General features: G+C 33.1%; 3 protein-coding genes across 4 annotated transcripts; 2 read left to right on the top strand and 1 right to left on the bottom strand.

Annotated features, from left to right (window-relative positions):
• Nucleotides 1-36: 36 nt before the first annotated feature.
• Faf2 (Fas-associated factor 2) lies at nucleotides 37-3220 on the top strand. Of its 2 annotated transcripts, none has more exons than XM_075296740.1 (6): nucleotides 37-323; nucleotides 412-569; nucleotides 1101-1380; nucleotides 1443-2074; nucleotides 2392-2535; nucleotides 2600-3220. In XM_075296740.1, the coding sequence occupies exons 2-6, from the start codon at nucleotides 447-449 to the stop codon at nucleotides 2789-2791; spliced, it is 1371 nt and encodes a 456-aa protein (XP_075152855.1). In that variant the 5' UTR covers nucleotides 37-323; nucleotides 412-446; the 3' UTR covers nucleotides 2792-3220. The 2 variants fall into 2 exon arrangements, with proteins under 2 accessions (XP_075152855.1, XP_075152854.1); XM_075296739.1 differs by having other exon boundaries at nucleotides 38-319.
• Nucleotides 3221-4970: 1750 nt separating this feature from the next.
• Nucleotides 4971-8021, top strand: LOC142226637 (uncharacterized). Its single transcript, XM_075296741.1, has one exon. It carries the CDS (start codon nucleotides 5051-5053, stop codon nucleotides 7937-7939), a length of 2889 nt encoding a protein of 962 aa, XP_075152856.1. The 5' UTR covers nucleotides 4971-5050; the 3' UTR covers nucleotides 7940-8021.
• A 1653-nt stretch (nucleotides 8022-9674) lies between these two features.
• LOC142224297 (protein lin-52 homolog) lies at nucleotides 9675-10445 on the bottom strand. Its single transcript, XM_075294063.1, has 4 exons — nucleotides 10309-10445; nucleotides 10154-10246; nucleotides 9944-10048; nucleotides 9675-9883 (listed from the first exon to the last, which is right to left on the bottom strand). The coding sequence occupies exons 1-4, from the start codon at nucleotides 10346-10348 to the stop codon at nucleotides 9729-9731; spliced, it is 393 nt and encodes a 130-aa protein (XP_075150178.1). The 5' UTR covers nucleotides 10349-10445; the 3' UTR covers nucleotides 9675-9728.
• Between the last annotated feature and the right edge of the window lie 10263 nt (nucleotides 10446-20708).

Consider the following 20708-nt stretch of genomic DNA (forward strand, 5'->3'; position numbering starts at 1 on the left):
TGTCATGAAACGTCACTTCAACTGTCATACAATCTTCTTCTTATTCTGAAATGATAACCTTGTCTAGGAAATATTTGCTGTGTGGAAATTGTCCAACTTGTCCAAATTTATAATTTATGCAAATATTTTGCAGTTTTTTTGCTAAGAGATATTAGTAGAATATCAAATACGATTGTAATTATGTATACAATTATTTATGGCCTATAAAAGTTAGTTTTAACAAACCCAGAAGATCATCTACGAAACTGCCTCACAAGGAAAGAGTTGGACGTCGTCTGGAAAGTTTAAGAAGTCGAAGATAAGAAAAAACATCTAGACAGTATGTAGGCATATTATTAAAAAATTATACCATTCTTTACCAAAATAACCATGTGTATATAATTATTCTTGAAATTTGCATAAAATTCAAAGTCATACTTCCGGAGGTCTACACACACACACACACAATGATGGATGACGGACTTACCAATGAACAGACAGAGAAGGTCTTGCAACTGCAGGATCTAACTGGTATTGAGGACATGAGTGTGTGCCGTGACGTTTTGATAAGACACCAATGGGATTTGGAGGTAAGTTGTGACGCCCATTAACAAAATTAGATCGAGTGTGAAGTTCCATTTCAAGGCGAAGTTTAAATGATATTCTACGTAGTATGCGTAAGAAACAGTGGACTTAGTATAGATTTCCATATATTTAAGCAAGCATGGTCAAAGGATTGTCTGCGATGGTACAATTTTGCTGAATCACCGAATAGTCAGATTATTACTTATGTATCCCATTATAACTTGTGAAAGTCTTGAATTTAATTCCCTCACCCTATATGTGGTCTGAATATAATTATAAGCCGAATGAAAATACATTACAAGAAATATGGGTCAAAAACCCCCATGTCAGTATAAAATAAGAATATGGAAATAAACAGAATATGTCTTATGTTCTAATTTACGAGACCGGCCCTCATTGAAATAAAATACAGCGAATAATTTTAGACGTAATATTTTTGGCTATAGCAGGAGTTCGCTATAACAGTGATTGTTTTGCATAACAAAGATGGCGGTTTGAAATCTCGGCCTAATTAAATAAATTTTCATATTTTGCAGGTTGCCGTGCAGGAACAAATGAATATACGTGAAGGACGTCCGTCGTCTTTCGTTGGGTCCCGAGACGTAAGAGCACCAGCAGTTATAAATGATCGCTTTCTGCAACAGGTATTCTCTGCCCATATGCCTGGAGGGCGAATGTCCAGAAGTGGTAGCTCAGGTCCTATGCCGCGTAGCATAACTGGAATTATAGGTTATATTTTAAATATGGTATTTCAATACTGTTATTCTACGATATCGAGCATTTTTGGTGCATTCTTTGGGGGAAATGAAGAAAGAAGTAAGATGACGCCAATTAAGATTTGGGAAAATATTAAAATTGCTTTTATTTTTCGGTTTCAGTTGTCACAGACCCCCTTGGAGATGTAATGAGTTTTATACAAACCTATAATGAACGTTATCCTGAGCATCCCGTATTTTACCAGGGCACCTATGCCCAAGCCTTGAACGATGCCAAACAGGAATTGCGTTTCTTATTAGTTTATTTGCATAAGGATCCAACAAAATATGGTGATGTAGACACATTCTGTAGCCAAACATTGGCTAATCGTAGTGTAATAGAATTCATTAATCGCAATACATTGTTTTGGGGCTGTGATGTATCATCGCCCGAGGGGTATCGTGTATCACACTCAATTAATGCCCGTTCTTACCCACTTATGGTTCTGATAGCATTAAGAGCTAATCGTATGGTTATTATGGGCAGGTTCGAGGGCGATTGTACTGCAGAGGAATTGGTAAATCGTTTACAAACTGTGATCAATGCCAATGATGTTTGGTTAAGTCAAGCAAGAGCCGATCGTTTGGAACGCAATTTGACACAGACCTTACGTCAACAGCAAGATGAAGCCTATCGCCAAAGTTTAAGAGCAGATGAAGAAAAGGAAAGACTCCGAGAATTGGAAAGGGAAAAAGAAAGGGAAGCAGAAGAGGCTCTAGAAAGGCAAAGACAAGAAGCTGAATTACGCAAAGAGGTAACAACGAGCGAGCTATGAACTACACAGAAAAAATTTTCACGAAAATTTTTCCAATTCAAGTCTAATTGAGTTTTGAATAATATTCAATTAAAAATTTGATTCAATTTTTTAATTGAAACAAAAATCAATCACAAAAACTAATAACATGAATTAATTTTTTATTTTGATCAATTAATTTTTTAATTGATACTATCATTTCTGTGATTGAAATCATTGCAATTAAAAAATTAATTTCGTGATTGAGTCGGAAAAATGTTGTTTGTGTGTAGTCTATGACCTTTTACACAATAATTAAAAAAGTTAATGTTTTCCAGGAAATTGTTCAATTAAAAATTAATTTAGCCCAGGAAGTCCCATCTGAGCCACCCGCCGACGCCCCCAATGCCATAAGTGTTGTTTTTAAACTGCCGAATGGTGCACGAATTGAGCGTAGATTTCTAAATACAAATTCATTGCTAGTATGTATCTTACACAAACGTTGTCATCCAGTTTTATTTAAGGATTATAATTTATTTTTTATAGGATGTTTCCAATTATCTATTCTGTCATCCCTCGACTCCGGATGAATTTGAAATCACAACGAATTTCCCCAAAAGGGTATTATATTCCAAGTCATATGATACTGTTGCTGATCCTGCCACAACAGCAAAGACATTAGCAGAAGTTGGTTTGACAAATCGAGAGGTACTATTTGTTAATGATCTGGAAGCGTAATATTAGAGTACATTGTGATTTGATGTATAAATAAGATGATTTCTTAACATAGTATATTCAATACTTTCCACAACATCAACAGCAGCAGTAAACTATTCAAACAAACAAACAAAAGATAACTTCATACTAAAACAAATAAGAACAGCTATTTTTGTGTGTACGTATCGTATCTTTTAAAGACACTTTGTACCCCTCCTATAATACCTATTGAATCAAAAAAAAAATTAAAATAACGTATTTGAAATTGGGGCAAATTTGCATAAAGAATTCCTAAATTTTGTTATCCTATTTCTTTTAGTTGTATTCCATATTTTATACCTATCTTTTTGTTTTTATTTACTTAATTAAATTAACATATTCTTTTTGGCTATTTTTAAGCACATTGCTGGATGATGTAAAAAAGAAGGAAATACATTATTCGAAATATTAGTATATTTGTTTTCTAAATATGGTTTATTTATCGCTGTCTTAAGTAATGCTTGAAATGCAAAACGACATTATTTTTCAAATGGTGGGTTAAAATCAAAATAAAATGAAAAATTTTTTATTCAAAAAAAAAAAAACATGTATGATTTGACGAGATTGACCGATTGAGGGACTATGAGCTGTTGGGATTTCTTTTAATATTGATGACAGTAAATTGATTCTATTTTCGCCAAATTGATAAGTGTCCTACTTTTAATTATTAATTTAAAATGCATGTTCTATTGTATAGAGCTGAAAAGATTTATGAACATTTCAGATTACATGATAAGCACACACTAATATGGGAGAAGTTCCCCCTTGCCACAAAGTTTTGAGTGCAATGGTGTTCGGGTCCTGTTCGAATGTCCATAGTCGAAATGTTTGCTTCAATACTGTCTAGGAAGTTTTCCCGATAACATTCCACATTTATTCTGACCCAACGGCTGATGAATATGAGCGGATAACGATCATCGGCCGTTATGTTGGCCCACATCATTACCATCGACGGCGTTAGAGTTCTGGTGGCCAATAGAAGGTCTAAATTTTTAGCTGACCTATTTGGCAAGTAAACCCGATCATGTTGTTTTTTTACAAACAGCTCAATTTGAAATAACTACTCAGAAATCCAAATTCGGTAACGGGTCACATTCGTGCAAGCGAAGCAACACCTTGTCCCTTTCCAGTGGCTCATTTTTCAATATGTGTTGCACCCGTTATCGTGATATGTTCCTCTCACGAGTAAGTTTTCTAACTCTATGGCGTGGATTTCGACCAAATCCCTTGTTTACGTCTACTTCTTGGACGCGATACAACACTGTCAGAACCACGATAACGAACAAAGGTAAGAGAACAAATATTTATTTACATTTAAGTGCTTGAGGGCTCTAACGATAGCCACTTGTGGTGTTCGAGCCAAATATGAAGCAATCACATTATCACCTTTGAATTCCATAACGAATAACTTTATTTCTGAACGCAATGGTTTTTTTAAGAATAAATCTGTCAGCTGTCAGACTAGCGGTTTCAAAATGATAACAACCTGATGCTGGTTGCAAAGCATATCAGGCACCCCGTAACGTAATTTGCAACCTAATAAAAATGCTACTTGAACATGTATCCCCCGTCATTTCAAAGTTCGATTCATCCCCATAACGAAGGACCTTATAGATGTTTATTCTGTCATAGGACATATGTACAAAGATTTGAATGTATGTAAACGACATATTCGAAGATTTTATATGATTGGTCCAGGCATGAAGGACGCATCCTCATCGCTATAATTAAATTTTAAAAGTATATTGTCATCACGATTGTTAAAAGAGCTCTCTTGATATTTCATGGAACACAAAGAGTAAATAGTTTCTTATGATTCTTTCTTAAATTCTTAAAATTTCCTTCGACTTACAAAATCTTGAGCAAAAGTTCTTCTATTTCGTTGTTAGCGGAAAACTACGTAATTTCTTGATCTGTCAATTTAAAATTAATTTTTTAAAACGACTAAAATATCCAAAAAGAAAAAAATTTTTGAACGCAAAAAAAACAGTTTTACTTGTTGTGTCTATACAAGCACCGCTTATTATGTTCGTCTGAACGTCCCATTGGCAGACCAATCGATTTCGATAATTGGAAATATTAAATATCGATTTAAAATTTTCCATACAAATAGTCGATTAGTCGACTAATCGATATATACCCATTTCATCCCTAACAATCATTAAGCTATAAACAATTTTCATAGAATACAACAAATGTAGAGAATAGAAAGAAGCTATTATTATTAAATAAACCAAAAATATGGATGTGCAAATTAAACAAGAGCCCTTGACAGATGATGGGCACATTTGCAATGATGTTATAGTGAAAAATGAGTTGACTATTGATGATACCGCAGAGGATGATTACCTTTTTCCCGAATGTGATGTTATAGTGAAAAAAGAAGAGCTTATGATAGACGATGCCGGGGAGGATTCTGGCCACAACCCCGAATATCAAATTGAGGGCTATTCCATACAGTTTCTGGATGATGAAAATGGTCATGGTAAAAACGAAGATGAGTATGTGGTGGGTTTTGGTGATTTCGAGGACGATTACATGTACGACGACGATGATTCGCGCCAGCTCAAAGAAATGACTAATCCTTTTGAGGATCCCTTAGATGAGGAGGATAAGCATAGCAACCGAGTCCGGAGACTGTCAAAAATATCATTTGTTCATAGGAAACTCGAGAAAATGCTAAGTCATAATCGTGTTTGTATACTTTGTCCTGTGTGCTATATAAAGCTGAAGTCCCTTAGTTTTTGGTCCAGACATATAACCGTCAATCATGTCGAGTTCAGTGAAGACCTAAAGAAGAATTATGATTATTCGTCTCTACACAAAGCCCAGTGTAAATATTGCTATGAAAAATTCCCCTTTCATGCAAATCATTTTCTACATTACCTTACGACCCATTGCCCCAGGAAACGTAAAATATTTCATTGCAATATGTGTAAACATTACCAGGATTCGAGCATAGAAGTCATGGCCAAGCACGTGAAAGATAACCACAGCAAGCCTATAAATGACTCGGAAAATTGTTGTCCCATAACCGATTGCGGTATAATGTTCCCGGATGTGGTATTTATGCAACACCATTTCAAACAAGCCCACTTCATGGAATACAAGAGTAAATTTGAATGTTTTTCTTGTCATTTATGCAATCATCCAAAGTTTGGCAAAGAAATTCAATATTATGATCACTTAATGAATCTTCATGGTTTGTGTGATTACAATTGGGAAAAACTTCAATTTCGCCAAATTATTGGCGATGATGATAATCATTTTGAATGTACACAATGCCCCTCAGTTTGTGTCGTCCAGACTGGCCTTTCACATACTTTGCTAGAACATTTTTTAACACACGAAGATAATGCGTTTTGGTGGTGTAGATTTTGCCATGGAAAATTCTCTTTTAAGGATTCCATTCACATGTGCAAAGGAATGCACAAATCTTTTCTTTTAAATGAACTGCCAAATTTGGATCTCTCACTTACTCCGTCACAAGCGAGCACTTCATCGTCGTGTTCATTTGCGAGTAAAAAAATCGTTAATGATTCCTATGAGGATTGGCAGGCATTCGAGGCATATGTTATGCATATATGTCCCTTTTGTGGTCAAAAATTTACCACTTTCAATGATTGGAAACTTCATCTGAGAATCGAACACTATATACACACGTTAAAAGGATTGGGTATGGCCATCCATGCTGATCCAGAGAGGTTTCGTTGTCGCGAATGTCATGAACTAGTGGAAAAAACTTCCAGGGATTTACATATACATCGTTTTCAACATTTGCCACATAAGCCATATGAATGCACCAGATGTTTCCAGGTCTTCAAAGATGTCAAGAGTGCTTTTGCCCATTACCTAAGTCAATGTGGACGTGACGCAAATGCCAATCTAAAAGACATTGAGAAAATGTGTTTCTCAAAGCAACTGCGGGACGATGAAAGTAACTGGATTGAGATATTTTGTGCTATATGCAAACACTTACCAATTTCCAACGAGGAACATATTCAGTGTCATTTTCAAATTTTTCACAACAATTTTGAGAAAAACTATGCAAAAAATCCAAATAATATCGATATGGTATGTGGCCTATGCAAAACTACTATACGCAGCGTAAGCAGTGAAATATGTCTAAGTCATTACATCAACCATATGGAAGGACCCTATAGATGTTTATATTGTCAGAGGACCTACAAAGAAATGGATATATGTAGACGACATATTCGACGTTTCCACATGATAGGTCCACGCATGAAGAGATCGCAATTCGCCTTGTTCCGAAAGAAGAAAACAATCATACAACCTGAAGCAAAACCTACTGTGGCCAGAGTAGATTCGCCAGCAGGAGAAAATTCATCCAATAACACATCACAAGAGAACATTGGACTTTGCACATTATCGGCGAAGGCTAATGTGTTGAATGAATTTGAAAACTTTATTACCTATGCATGTGCGGAATGCAATCAGAATTTTGATAAAAATTCAACTGCCTGGAGTGAGCATATAAAAACGCAACATACATTCTTCAATGACAATGAAGTATCGGAAATGGTTGATGGTAAACTGAAATGTAAACATTGTGATTTGATTCTGGACAAAAGTATATCCCAGAGACAAAAACATAAACTAACACATATGCCGTATAAATCCTTCGTTTGTTCAATATGTGATACAGGGACTACAACACTGGGACTTTTGTATGGCCATTTTCGTCGAATACATTTTCGTAAAGGCACTTTTGAATGTCCAATATGCTTGGTGGTTTTAACGACGGCCTATGAAAGAGCAAACCATGTAAATAAAACCCACCCACGTTCGGAATGGCCCAAAAAGATGTGTTTAATATGTTATAGAAATTATGGTTCTCTATCCGCTCATATGCTTACCCATGATGTTAATCGACCCAAACACAGTTGTCCCGAATGTGGAGTAGAAATTATAAGTTTAACTGACCTAAGAAAACATATTGAGAAAAAGCACGATATGAGAGATGAAAAGTTTAAGACAATATTTTCAAGAGTAGAACATGATGATAAACGAAGTTCTCCCACTGAGGATCCTTTATTGATAGTGCAGAAGGAAGAACCCATGTCGAACAAAAAAGCATCGAAACGTCAAAAATTGTCTAAGAATTGAATAAGAATTTATATAAAGTCTATTATATTTATTATATACATAGGATTAAATATTAAAATAAAAAAAATAATGACGTAAACAATTATTGGGTTTTATTTCTGGGTTTTATTTTTTGCATATTCCTTGTTATATTTTTTGAAAAAAGCAGACTTCCGCTCAAAACATTTTTTGGATTCGGCTGATACTGTGATTGAAATTTTATTTTTATGGACAATTCCGTCGAAATTTTTTTATATCGAAAATTTAGTTGATTTTTTTTAAATAAAAATGTGAGGAAAATGTTTTTATTTATAGAAAATATGGCAATAACTTTATTTTTATAAAAAAAAAAATTAGCCAAATTTGATCAATTTTTAAGTTTTTTTAGAAAATTATGTTAAATGCCCATGTTCCCAAATCCACTTCCAGATGAATGTGAATCGATTCCACGATTCGTGTCCTACAATCCACTTTCACCGGAATTTTCGTGAAATCAATTCACTTGCAAAAGTCTTGGTGAAAGTTGAATTATGTCCAAGATGGGTGTATTTCCGGTTACAAATTTTTACTATGAACGAGTATCTTCGGTCGAAAGTTGCGTCAGGCCAATTTTTTTGTACCCTCCAAAATGGATTGAGTATAACGAGTACTGTTATCCACAATCTAATTACTTGGGTTGAGGTAACAGTTGCTGATGGCAAGTTATCTTAAAATTTCTTGACATTGTCTTCTAAGTAAGTAAATTAGTCCATATGGAGTCTACATTAGATAACAAAAAATGACAGATTAAATACCTATATCATCTCCGTTAGTTATTGATTTATTATCTAGAATGGTCTATATAGATTTATAGACCGATATAGAACAATGCATGGTAGTAAGTATATACTGTCATTGTACCATCAATCTACCGGAAGAAATTTTCCCTTTAAAGTCAATTCTGAGGACCTGTTTATATGAGGCTACATATAATTGTGAATAGATAAACGCAATTTTTTAACTGTTATTACCTCACGTATCAAATTTTAACTCGATCGGATGAACTTCTCTTCCAGGAGGCTTACGAAGTCAAATCTGGGGTCAGTTTATATGGGTCCCAATTTTTCCATGGTTATTAGAAAGCATACATAATGTCACGTGGTGGAGATGATAAACTTCCTCGCCTTAGGTTGCAGGTAGACAGCCCGATTTGGTTTCAGGTTCACTTAGACTATTCAGTCCATTGTGATACCACATTAACTAAAAGTACCTATTATATATGGGCACTTCCAGTTTTAACCGCTGAATCTTCTCGATTTTTTTCTTCTGTTGAACCAACAATCTGGTTGTACAATTGTTACAATGTTGTCTATATAGAAGGATAAGCGTAAAAGTATAACAGGCTGTACTAATTGTGGGTCAATTCGAGCTTGATTTGGAGAATAATCGCCCCTTTTTGTTTCCATATCTAAAAACAGTCACTCGCATGGAACAAATCCCAATCAACTTTCGCGTGAGGTCCATTTTGCAGGTGTGTAAAAATAAATTCCTCACATGCTCTAAAAATGATTTATAATTGCTGTGTATCGAGTTAAAAGCATAATATTTGGAAATAATAAGGTGTGACTTATCCAAAATACTATTTTTTGTAAGCTACGTATTATCGGCCTATATTCTTATATAAACACCTTGAACAGTGGGAAACTGCGTTTTATATTATGAACCTAACGCCAAATATTTTAGTCCCCAACTACAAGTTAAAAAAGAACTCATAAGATTTTTGTCTGGAAACTTATATTACTATAAACTACACAAGTATAGAATATATTTTTTATTTCTTTTTCTTTGATTTTTTTGATTTATTAAATATACCTAAGTATTTTCCGCGGGTCATTTCTTTAGCTTCACTTACGCCCAATTGGTAGGCTTCATCGTGGATTTTCTTTATTTCCATTATCAGTTCATTTGGAGAAAGTTGGCTAAGTTCTGCGAATGATAAAGATGCCTAGAGTCATTTCATTATGTAAATTATAAAAAAAAACTTACGCAGCATCGCAGTGGTATCTTCTTGGGAAAGACCACGGGACCACTCTGGGGCTGGCGTTCTTATGGGTGTGTTACTCATTGCAATGAAGTCAGTAATGCCTGGAACTTAATAAGGATGATTTTAGATAGAATAATTTAAAATGATGATCTTCAATTTGATGTCATTTGTGAAAATTTAAATTTTTACTAAAATTATTCAAAGAAACTTACTCTTTTCCGGCCACAAATCAGGAGACGCTCTGTCCAATTTCTCTAGCGATAACAAGCCTTCTTCATCCTGTTCCTCGTTTTTAATCATTGAATCTAGAATGAAGAAATTTTATTGTATAAATCTTACAAATATCAAAAATATTTAAAATACACACATTTTAACAATGTCCGTTCTTGATCTAGCTTTGTTGACATAGTCCAACAACAACAAAGTTCTAGTGATGGCAATAGAACTTAAAACCGATTTGTGTTTATGCCAAATGGGTAATCGGAATTTCTACAAAATATGGTACGCACAGTTTAGTTTGTTCGTCAAAACAAAATGAGGGGCATATTCAGTGTACACTTATAAGGTAGAAGCAAAAGTCAACTATTTCAATTTTTTTATGGTAACCAGAAAATCTTTCTGTCAACAGCAATCTGTATTCCCCAAAAACACAAGCAAACAGGATTTGACAGGAGGAATTACGGAGAAGCACACATACAAACAATACATAGTTTGGGTGTTTTGTTGCTTCACTTTCACTCAGTTTTTTGATTTGACGGCACTTCTTAGAATCTCCACCAATCTCAACGGGAAAGCGCCGTCACTATTGAAAAGTTCTACCGCGCCAAGTTACTAAATGAAAGGGGTTTCAGATTATTTTAACTATGCGTATATTATGAAACAATTAAGGTGGAACTACATGCCATGCGGTCATGCGTGCACCTAGAAAACAAATTCGTTGCCTCAATTGAATTATTTGCCAACCGAAAACAGGTGGTTCCATCAACTATCAATGATATCTGTCAGCACAACTAACATTTGGTAATTGTAACTACATGGGAGTATGTTGGATCAACTTTGCTTTGGTTGTCGCAATTTCATATTAATTGTTTTGTTTGTTGGTGCAACCGCTCACGATTTTCTTTACTATTATCCTAACCAAATTCCAATATCAAATGAAAGGGCAGATTATATTGAGATTTTGTTAATTTATTACAAGATTTACAATCATAATAAACTACGAAAATAAATACAAAAGGTGCTAACAACAAAGGCTTTTGATCTTCATATATGTGAGATCAATTTACATTACAATTTACAATGTTTTATAGGTAATGTTTGTATACCAATGACAGATGGTTATTAGGTTGCAATTATGTGGTCAAACTACAGAACCTAATTCAATATATACTTGCCAGAAATTTCCTCCTTAAGCCTCTAGATATAAATACAGATCGACTTAGACTCTTCCTGTATTCTTAATACAATAAAAAAAGCTCGCTTGCCGTAAAAAGTATTTGTGTTTGTTGGTGTATGAAGCCTGCAATATTTATGGAAACTTTTGTAATACTCCTTTTTTATAAATCGGTGCGATACTTACCTGAAGGCAACTTCTTTTCTATGGGATAAACTTTATGCAATGTATTGCGGACTATTATCAAGTAAATGCTGTTCCTCGTTTTGCAAATTTTGTAGCGTCATACCATTTACCATGTCGATGTTGATATATGTAAATATTTATTTGTTGCAACAACTACCTTACGACCGTCCTATAATTGAACTAAGATTCTATTAGTATACTCAACTTTTGGTTGTACCAACCATTTGTTGATTCCCATGATGTAGGTCTCACTATGCTGGTGGTTAGATCAACAATTTTATGCAGCATAAAACCAAATTTATCGGTATTGGTTATTGTAACCAATTGAATGGTTATGGGAATTTCGTTTTGATCCTGTGAACTTTTTTATGGTCGTGTTGAATGTATAATGGGAAAAATAATCAAAACATTGTTCTTGTAACAAAAAATAAGTTACTGACATCATTTCCTCATTGTAATTATCGAATTGCAACCATTTCTCTGGGTGTGCGTATGTTATATGCAATTGTGAAAAAAGCTAAAATGAGGGATATACTATTGTTTAATTTACAAGTTGACGAACTTTTAAGTTTACAATGCGTCGGGTGCGTTGAGAACAGGTAAACAAATCAACAAACGGAAATCAATCTAAAATACGGACGAGAAATTATTCAACAAGTTAAAAAAATAAACTCCTATACTTTAAAAAGTGAGTGGAATATAAGAACATAATAAAAAGTGCAGAAGCGAGTTATATAATCAGCAAATTTATTGATGTTCCGACGCCTGCGGCTTAATTGAAGAATCGCATTCGTCAAGGCATTTGAATATAATGCGCTTTACAGACTATCAGTTATTCCGGACGACAGTGCTCGCGTAGAACATATCACATATATTGTGCACATTATAAGTTAAGTCCGAATGCATAATCGATACTGCTGCATGTTTATGGGATCGATAACACATTTACCGATTATTTAGTCATCGCCGACAAGTCGTATCGATCCGACACACTGTAAGATTCTTTACAAACACCGACATTCCGTCCGGAATAACTGATAGTCTGTAAAGCGCATAACGTACGCTCGCATGACCGCATGGTATGTAATTCCACTTTTTGGCGTACCCAATAAGGGCGTTTCAAATCTATAAATGTAAGTTTGGCAACCAATGTTTTATTCGCACTTTTAGAAAAATATCTGGAAAAATGATCGCTTTATTCAATTTGGAATTTTGGAAATTTTTCACCAATATATCTTACACAATTTTAATAGTAATAACAATGTTTTCATTGTCGTATAATCTAGTTAACGACCATTTGAACCGACCTATTTACATTGTGAATATGGAATACATAAACTGCCTATTAAGAAAAGAACCACCATTCTATGTTGATAGCACGAATGGTGTATTCTCGATGTGTCTTGTATCCATTGCGAGGTGTTTTTATGGAATATTTTTGTATGTGATCCATGAAGGGGATCAATCAGGATTCAGTCGTATATACTAGTAGGGTTATAGCAGCCAAACTGGTCAATAAATAGCCCAATCCTATGTTTAACTCCACGACAGCATTTCTGAGAGATGATAAACCATAGTTGGTGTTCGTTCGAAATTGGGATTAAACCCATAGCTCAAAGCGGGAATGGTAAGCATTATACTAGGGTGGATCCTAATAGAATACACACCCGAGCATGAGAGCAAGTCTAAATGATTGCTGGATTTGTCTTATACTTGTTCTGAGTAATTCTTCATTATATTGATTAAAAGACAATTCAAAATTTAATAGCGTTAACGCATTTTATTAAGCAGTTTTTTATTTTCTTTTAAAATTTACTAATATATTAGTACACATATGTAAACAATTATATAGGACATATTATACTTTTTTACGTTCTCAAAATTGGTTTAGTCGATCAAAACTTCCGTCTCATTTACGATCCATTCTTCGAATCCATCTTCGGATATTATATCATTTTTAATTCGTAGTATTCCTTCTCCCAATAGAACAACATTCGACAACTTATCTTTCAGATTTCCCATTATATCTATATTTTCAAACAAATCTCTCGGAACCCTTCTCAATTCACTGGTTTGGAACTCCAATGACAAGTCATTACCACTTATGAGGGCGAATACAAAAGTCAGTTCCTTATTTGACATAATTTCGTCCTCGAATGTACTCGGCTTTCCAGTTTCAACAGGAGCTCCCTTGATTAAGGCCAACACAGTGGCAACTACTCCAAGAGTGAAAAATTTCATTTTTTATGATTTTCAATACAATCGTTCTAGATTCAGACAAGCTTATATACCATTTTCATATGCCCACATTGCAAGCTCCTCAATTAGTTTTGGAATGTGTGCAATTTATATTGTTTAAACCTATGATAATTATAAATTATTGTATATATATTTGTAAAATATATTAACAATAAAATATCATTTATATGGCTAGGCCATAAAATGGATAGTGCACATTTGAAATACCTTTGAAATAATTGATAGTTAAGATATTTTAGAGTTAATATACAATAAGAGAAATAGATCTATTATTAACATTATAATATTGCAGTATGCTATAGTTTTTGATTGCACATGCTTTGTTTTAGTTGATAAAGTCATATTCTCGAAATTTGATAAAATACACCCAATGCCCATTTAACCTCTTTGAAATGTTGACTAATTTCTGAAGGAAATTTTTATATAGGATTGGGGCTGCTCAACCACGATTGCCAATTGGTAGAATTCTACCAAATAAAATTTTCTATAGAAATAAAATTTTCTATAGAAATCAAATTTTAAGAAAATTTTCTATAGAAATAAAATTTTGAGAAAATTTCTATAGTAACAATATTTTGAGAAAATGGTTTTTAGAAATAAAATTTTGAAAAAAAAATTCTATAGAAATAAAATTTTGAGAAAATTTTTTATAAAATAAAATTTTGAAAAAATTTTCCATAAAATCAACATCTTTAAAAAGTTTAATTTTCTATAAAAAATATTTTGTTTTGTCATTGTTGGTTAAAAACCACTGCGTTGACTAAACCAAACCATCTTGCAGTCTGTAGGGCTTTGCCCAAATAAATTTGACAAACATTTTTTTTCTCTGTTGGTTAAGCTACTCTTGTAGTTTAGTCAACGCAATGGTTTTTAAGCTGAGATCAAAACAACAAATATGAAAAAATAGTTTGAGAAAATTTTCTATAGAAATTATAATTTGAGAAAATTTTCTATAATGATAAAATTTTGAGACTTTTTTCTATAGAAATACAATTTTGAGAAATTTTTCTATAGAAATAATATTTTGAGAAAATTTTCTATAAACATAAAATTTTGAGAAAATTGTCTATAGAAATAAAATTTTAAGAAAATTTTCTATAGAAACACAATTTTGAGAAAATTTTTTTTAAAAATAACATTTTGAGAAACTATTCTATAGAAATAATATTTTCTATAAAAATAAAATTTTGAGCAAATTTTCTATGAAAATAAAATTTTCTATAGAAATACAATTTTGAGAAAATTTTCTATAGAAATAAAATTTTGAGAATTTTTTCTATAGAAATAAAATTTTGAGAAAATTTTCTATAGAAATATTTTGAGAAAATTTTCTATAGAAATAAAATTTTGAGAAAATTTTCTATAGAAATAAAATTTTAAGATTTTTTCTATAGAAAATAGAAATAATACACTGAAACAAAAGCATGCCCGGTTTCAAAGATTTTGTCTTTACTTTAAAATTTTTGGTATTGATTCCGAGCCAAAGAAGCGGATAATACAAGTAAGGATACTTTTAAGACACAATTCTCTTTTAAATTTGGGTTTTGTGTACTTGCTTCTAGGAAGCAAATTTTAATTTTTCGCTTTTTCAGCTTTTTTTCTTCATATGGTATCAAAGTCCTTTAATAACGAGCTAATGACAACTTTATTTTCCAAATTAAGACTCGACTTCCAGTAGAAATTATGCTATGTTTCAAGTAAAAAACTTATTTAAAATAAAGTGTTGAAAAACATGTCCTATAGTTGAACGATTTTTTGCTTTGTAGTCAAGATGCAAAAATACAAAAAATTTTAAGACAACTTCATTAAATTTAAAGAATTTTTCTAAATTATTAAAGTCAAGTAAAAAAAACTTTATATTAGAGAAATGTGTCTTCTATGCTAAGCAAAATTTGCATTCGTATTTTAAAGACATGAAATCTTTGACCTCACGACAATATTTTTTCAGTGTACCCGAAAAGTGACCCTCAAAATTAGTCCTAATATAACTGACCCCCCAAAACTTAAAACCCAACTACCACCATGAAATCTTCAGAATAGTATTCTATATCCTTCAGGTTAATAGACACAATTAAAATGTTTTCAATAAATGTGCCCAGAAAGGTTTTGTAATTATTATAACTTACTTTAATGTGTGCCCATTTAGCTCATTAACAAGATTATGTTACACACGTCTCTGCCTTTTTTGTTACTACACTTTGTCCTTCTCTATGTAGTCGATGTGAATCATACACTCAAAAAAAGTTTACTTGGATCCAACGATTTTGACCTTCCTTTAAGGATTTTGGTATTGATTCCGAGCCAAAGATGCGGATTCTTAAAAATAAAGAAATTTTTTAGCGATCTATGTTGCTTTAAAACTAGGATCAATAAAATTATAATTAAGATAGAGATTCCATTTATCGAATTTTCTTTCTCTTTTCTTTCTCATAAAGCTATTCACGTACAAACAAATGGCACTTAAAGAATTCAAATACGGATACATCAACGTACAAAATGTTTTCTTAATTCCAAAAAACTTTAAACCTAAGATGCTAAATCCTCAAAATAAGTCTTAGCCTTTTATCTTAAATTTAAAGATTCAATATTTCATTTAATGTAAGGACGATTTCTTTAAATAAAAAATGTTTTTCTTTACTTTAAGGAAAATTGACCTAAGTTCAAAGATATACGACTTTAACCGAATGACACAAATTTCCAAAATTTGTGTTCTAAATTTAATTTAAAAAAAAATTTAAGCAAGGATTATAAACTTTATCTTAACTAAAATTTCATTATTTTAAAGAAATTTGTCATTAGTAATTTGTAAATTGCGAATCCTAAAATTTAGATTGCATAATCTTTAATATTACGTAAATATTTTTTTCAGTGTACATCGAGAATCCTGAGACAGTCTTCTTACATGTTCGCCCGCTGTATTTCATACTTTTCTATCTTACACTCAAAAATTTTTGTCTTTTTTTTGTTTCAGTTTTTATTTGTTGAAATACAGCAAACAGTGTTGGCTATTAAACACAGTATATTTTCTATGAGTGTAGCAGTTGTTATTTTATATATTACTTGTAGAACTCATTTATATATGAAGTTCTCATTTCCTTCTTAAGCCAATGTGAGACAATGTGTTTTTATAATATTAATTGTTCGCGGATGATTATTCCATTATTTTGTCCGCTTGATGTTTCCGAATAAAAAAATACCGGCCAAGGCACATATGTCATTATTAAACGTTAAGCAAATATTTCCACCTATTCCAACCGAAATGAAAATCTCATGATGAAGCCGAAACCCTTAACCAGCGAAACACATTAGCGTAACTAGACAATATTCCTAGGGGGGCTATAGCCCCCCTAGCTAAAAATTAATGGACTGAAATTATAGGTTCAATTAATGTTTTATTTTATAAAATTAAATAAAAAAATCAGACTTCAACTTAACTAGACAATTAATTTATAATAATGCAACTGAAAGTAGTTCCACACTTTTTCCAGCAAAAAAAATTGGGAGTTGTAATAAAGGCACAACTTTAAAAGCACTTCCAAAAATGTGGTCAAACGTTCCCATTTCCCATTATTCATTTGGAAAAATATGACAAATTTTTTAAATTCACACTGAACTGTGATGCAAATTCAGTGCAACGGTTGTTGAAATGGTGGGCATCCGTCCTATGACATGTCCTTCTTAAATTCATCGCTTCTACGCCAATTTTGCACCACTTCCGAACACAAAAAGAACAGTTTTACTACTTTTTTGGTGATTCTTATTAAGCGTTATTAAGATATTCATTTATGAAGAATAGTTTTAATATCAATTACAATTTTTTTGATTAAATCGACTTAAACTCTGACTAAACAAAATAATAAAGGTAGTTTAGTTATTAAACTAAACATAAATTTAGGAACCTTAATAATAAGTTCAACCACAGTTTTATTTCATAAATATCAGACTTCAAATATTCACTTATAATAATTCACTTATATAAAAAAGAGAGCCACCGTGATGCAATGGTTAGCATGCCCGCCATGCATACACAAGGTCGTGGGTTCGATTCCTGCTTCGACCGAACACCAAAAAAAAACTTTTTGTGTTTGATCGACCTTGTGTATGCATGCCCGCCATGCATACACAAGGTCGTGGGTTCGATTCCTGCTTCGACCGAACACAAAAAAAAAAACTTTTTGTGTTTGATCGAAACTGGGTTTGAACCCACGACCCTGTGTATGCAAGGCGGGCATGCTAGAGCCACCGTGGTGCAATGGTTAGCATGCCCGCCATGCATACACAAGGTCGTGGGTTCGATTCCTGCTTCGACCGAACACCAAAAAGTTTTTTAGCGGTGGATTATCCCACCTAAGTAATGCTGGTGACATTTCTGAGGGATTCAAAGCTTCTCTAAATTTAAGGATTTTACTTATGAAGACTACGAGTATATCAGATTCTGGATTTATAAGAACCATTTTTGTTTGAGTTTTAGGGGAATCATTAAAATCTCTTGAAAGAGTGCAAAAAAATGGTGAAATTACGCCTTGATTTGAAATCTAAAATCTGTAGATTTTTACCCCCATTATTTAAATGATTACGAGAAGTAAAATCTGGAAATTATACATTCAGTTTCAAGCAATTTTCATGATCAGTGCGCCTTCTGTATCCTCAAGAATCGGTCTATATGGAGGCTTTCCCAAATGGACGGATAAAAACTAAATCCGATACACCTTTTTTCGAGTCTAAAATTCCAGTATGTTTACAATTTCAGGCAAATCGGATAAAAACTACGGTTTCTAAAAGCCCAAAAAGTAAAATCGGGCTATACTAAAACATTGATCGATACTCACCATTTTCGGGGTGCCTCTTGATAAAAGCTACGGTTTCTATATGCCCAAGAAGTAAAATCTGGAGATCGGTCTATATGGGGGCTATATCAAAACATGGACCTATACTCACCCTTTTTGACACACCTCTTTGTGGTCCTAAGATACCTATAGATTTCCAATTTCAGGCAAATTGGATAAAACTATGGATTTTATAAGCCCAACAAGTAAAATCGGGAGATCGATCTATATGGGGGCTATACCAAAACATGGATCATAACATGAAAGACACACCTCTTTATGGTTCGAAAATACCTCTAGTTTTACAATTTCAGGCAAATTGGATAAAAACTACGGACTCTTGAAGCCCAAGAAGTAAAATCGGGAGATCAGTCTATATGGGGGCTATACAAAACATGGACCTATACTCACCATTTTTGACACACTTGTTTATGGTTCGAAAATACCTCTAGTTTTCCAATTTCAGGCAAATTGGATAAAAACTACGGACTCTAGAAGCCCAAGACCCCAAATCGGGAGGTCGGTTTATATGGGGGCTATATCAAAACCTGAACCGATATAACCCATCTTCGAACTTGTCCTGCCTGCAGACAAAAAACGAGTTTGTGCAAAATATCAGCACGATTGCTTCATTATTGAGGACTGTAGCGTGATTACAACAGACAGACGGTAATGGTTATATCGTCTTAGAATTTCTCCCTGATCAAGAATATATGTACTTTATATAGTCGGAAATCGATATTTCGATGTGTTACAAACGGAATGAAAAACTTATTATATCCCCGTCACCATTCTATGGTAGTGGGTATAAAAAGAGTGAACCCACCATGGAGAAAAATTTTTGGTTAATTGTAGAAAAATTAGATTATTTTTAGAAAATTTTAACTAAACAGTATTAAAAATGGTGACATCACGCCGATATCACAAAAATATGTAAATATTTTTCGACAAATTAATTTTAAATAGTTTTTTTTTCACTTGTTAAAATAATTGCAGTTCAAAGTGTCATACGAAGTTCAAGATGGGCGCATTTGTAGTAAAATTTACAAATTTAAAAAAAATAATGAACTATTTTTAGTTCTTTTACGCAAAAAATTATTAGAGTAAAGGAAACTTTCTCCAAATATAATAATTCCATGAACTAAAATAAAGTTAAATTGGTGAATTTAGTGAAATAGAGGGTTCCCTTTTTTGAGTGTATGTTAGTTGAAACAACTAAAATGACTGATTTTCCTTCTTAAGCATACAAGCACGGCTATGAGTAACAAAATTCTCATATTTTATTTGAAATATTCTCTCTATCACCGCCAGGCCATATAATTTCTTTGAGTGTATTTAAAATCAGCCAAAAAGGTTATATGATATTGTAGGGTCTTTGCCTTTGCATAAAATTGACACATGCTGAGAACTGATGTGCATGCTTCATAATTGTTTGATGTAACTGAAGTGAGATTTCAAGATAAGCTTAAGACCCTACACATTTGTTCTAAAGATTTCAGTATGCTGTGTGATATGTGTATGTTGTGCTGAATTTTATTGGAAACTACAGTGCATTTGAAAGGTATACCTTTAACTAAAGGCCGGTATGCACCTCTTGCGAAAAATTTCCTCCCCATAAGAAATGCATTGCCATATAGGTTAGGTATAGTGGCAGCTAGAGGTGTGCACGTGAGTAATAGTTTACTCACACTCACGCACACTCACGACTGAAAAATCATACTCACGCACACTCACGCACGATATTTTTTGGTAGGACTCACGCTCACGCACACTCACGAAAAGAAAATTTGTACTCACGCACGAAAACGTCGTGACTCACGAAAAATATCGTGACTCACGAATAATTTTATGAATTATTTACCTTACCGAAGTGTCTGAAAACATGAGCATTATTAAAATCGAGAGTGTTATTAAACTCTTAATATTCCAGGTGTCACTAAAATTTTAATTGAACTTAACTTTTAAGCGTTTTGTGTTGGTGAGCAGGAATATTTTCGTGAGTGTAATTCGTTACTCACGCACACATTTTGGTTTGTTAATCACGCTCACGCACACTCACGCTGTTGTCATGAGCGTGACTCACGACTCACGCACGAATCACAA

This window comes from Haematobia irritans, chromosome 2 (genome assembly GCF_050003625.1).
Source record: "Haematobia irritans isolate KBUSLIRL chromosome 2, ASM5000362v1, whole genome shotgun sequence".
NCBI lineage: Eukaryota > Metazoa > Arthropoda > Insecta > Diptera > Muscidae > Haematobia > Haematobia irritans.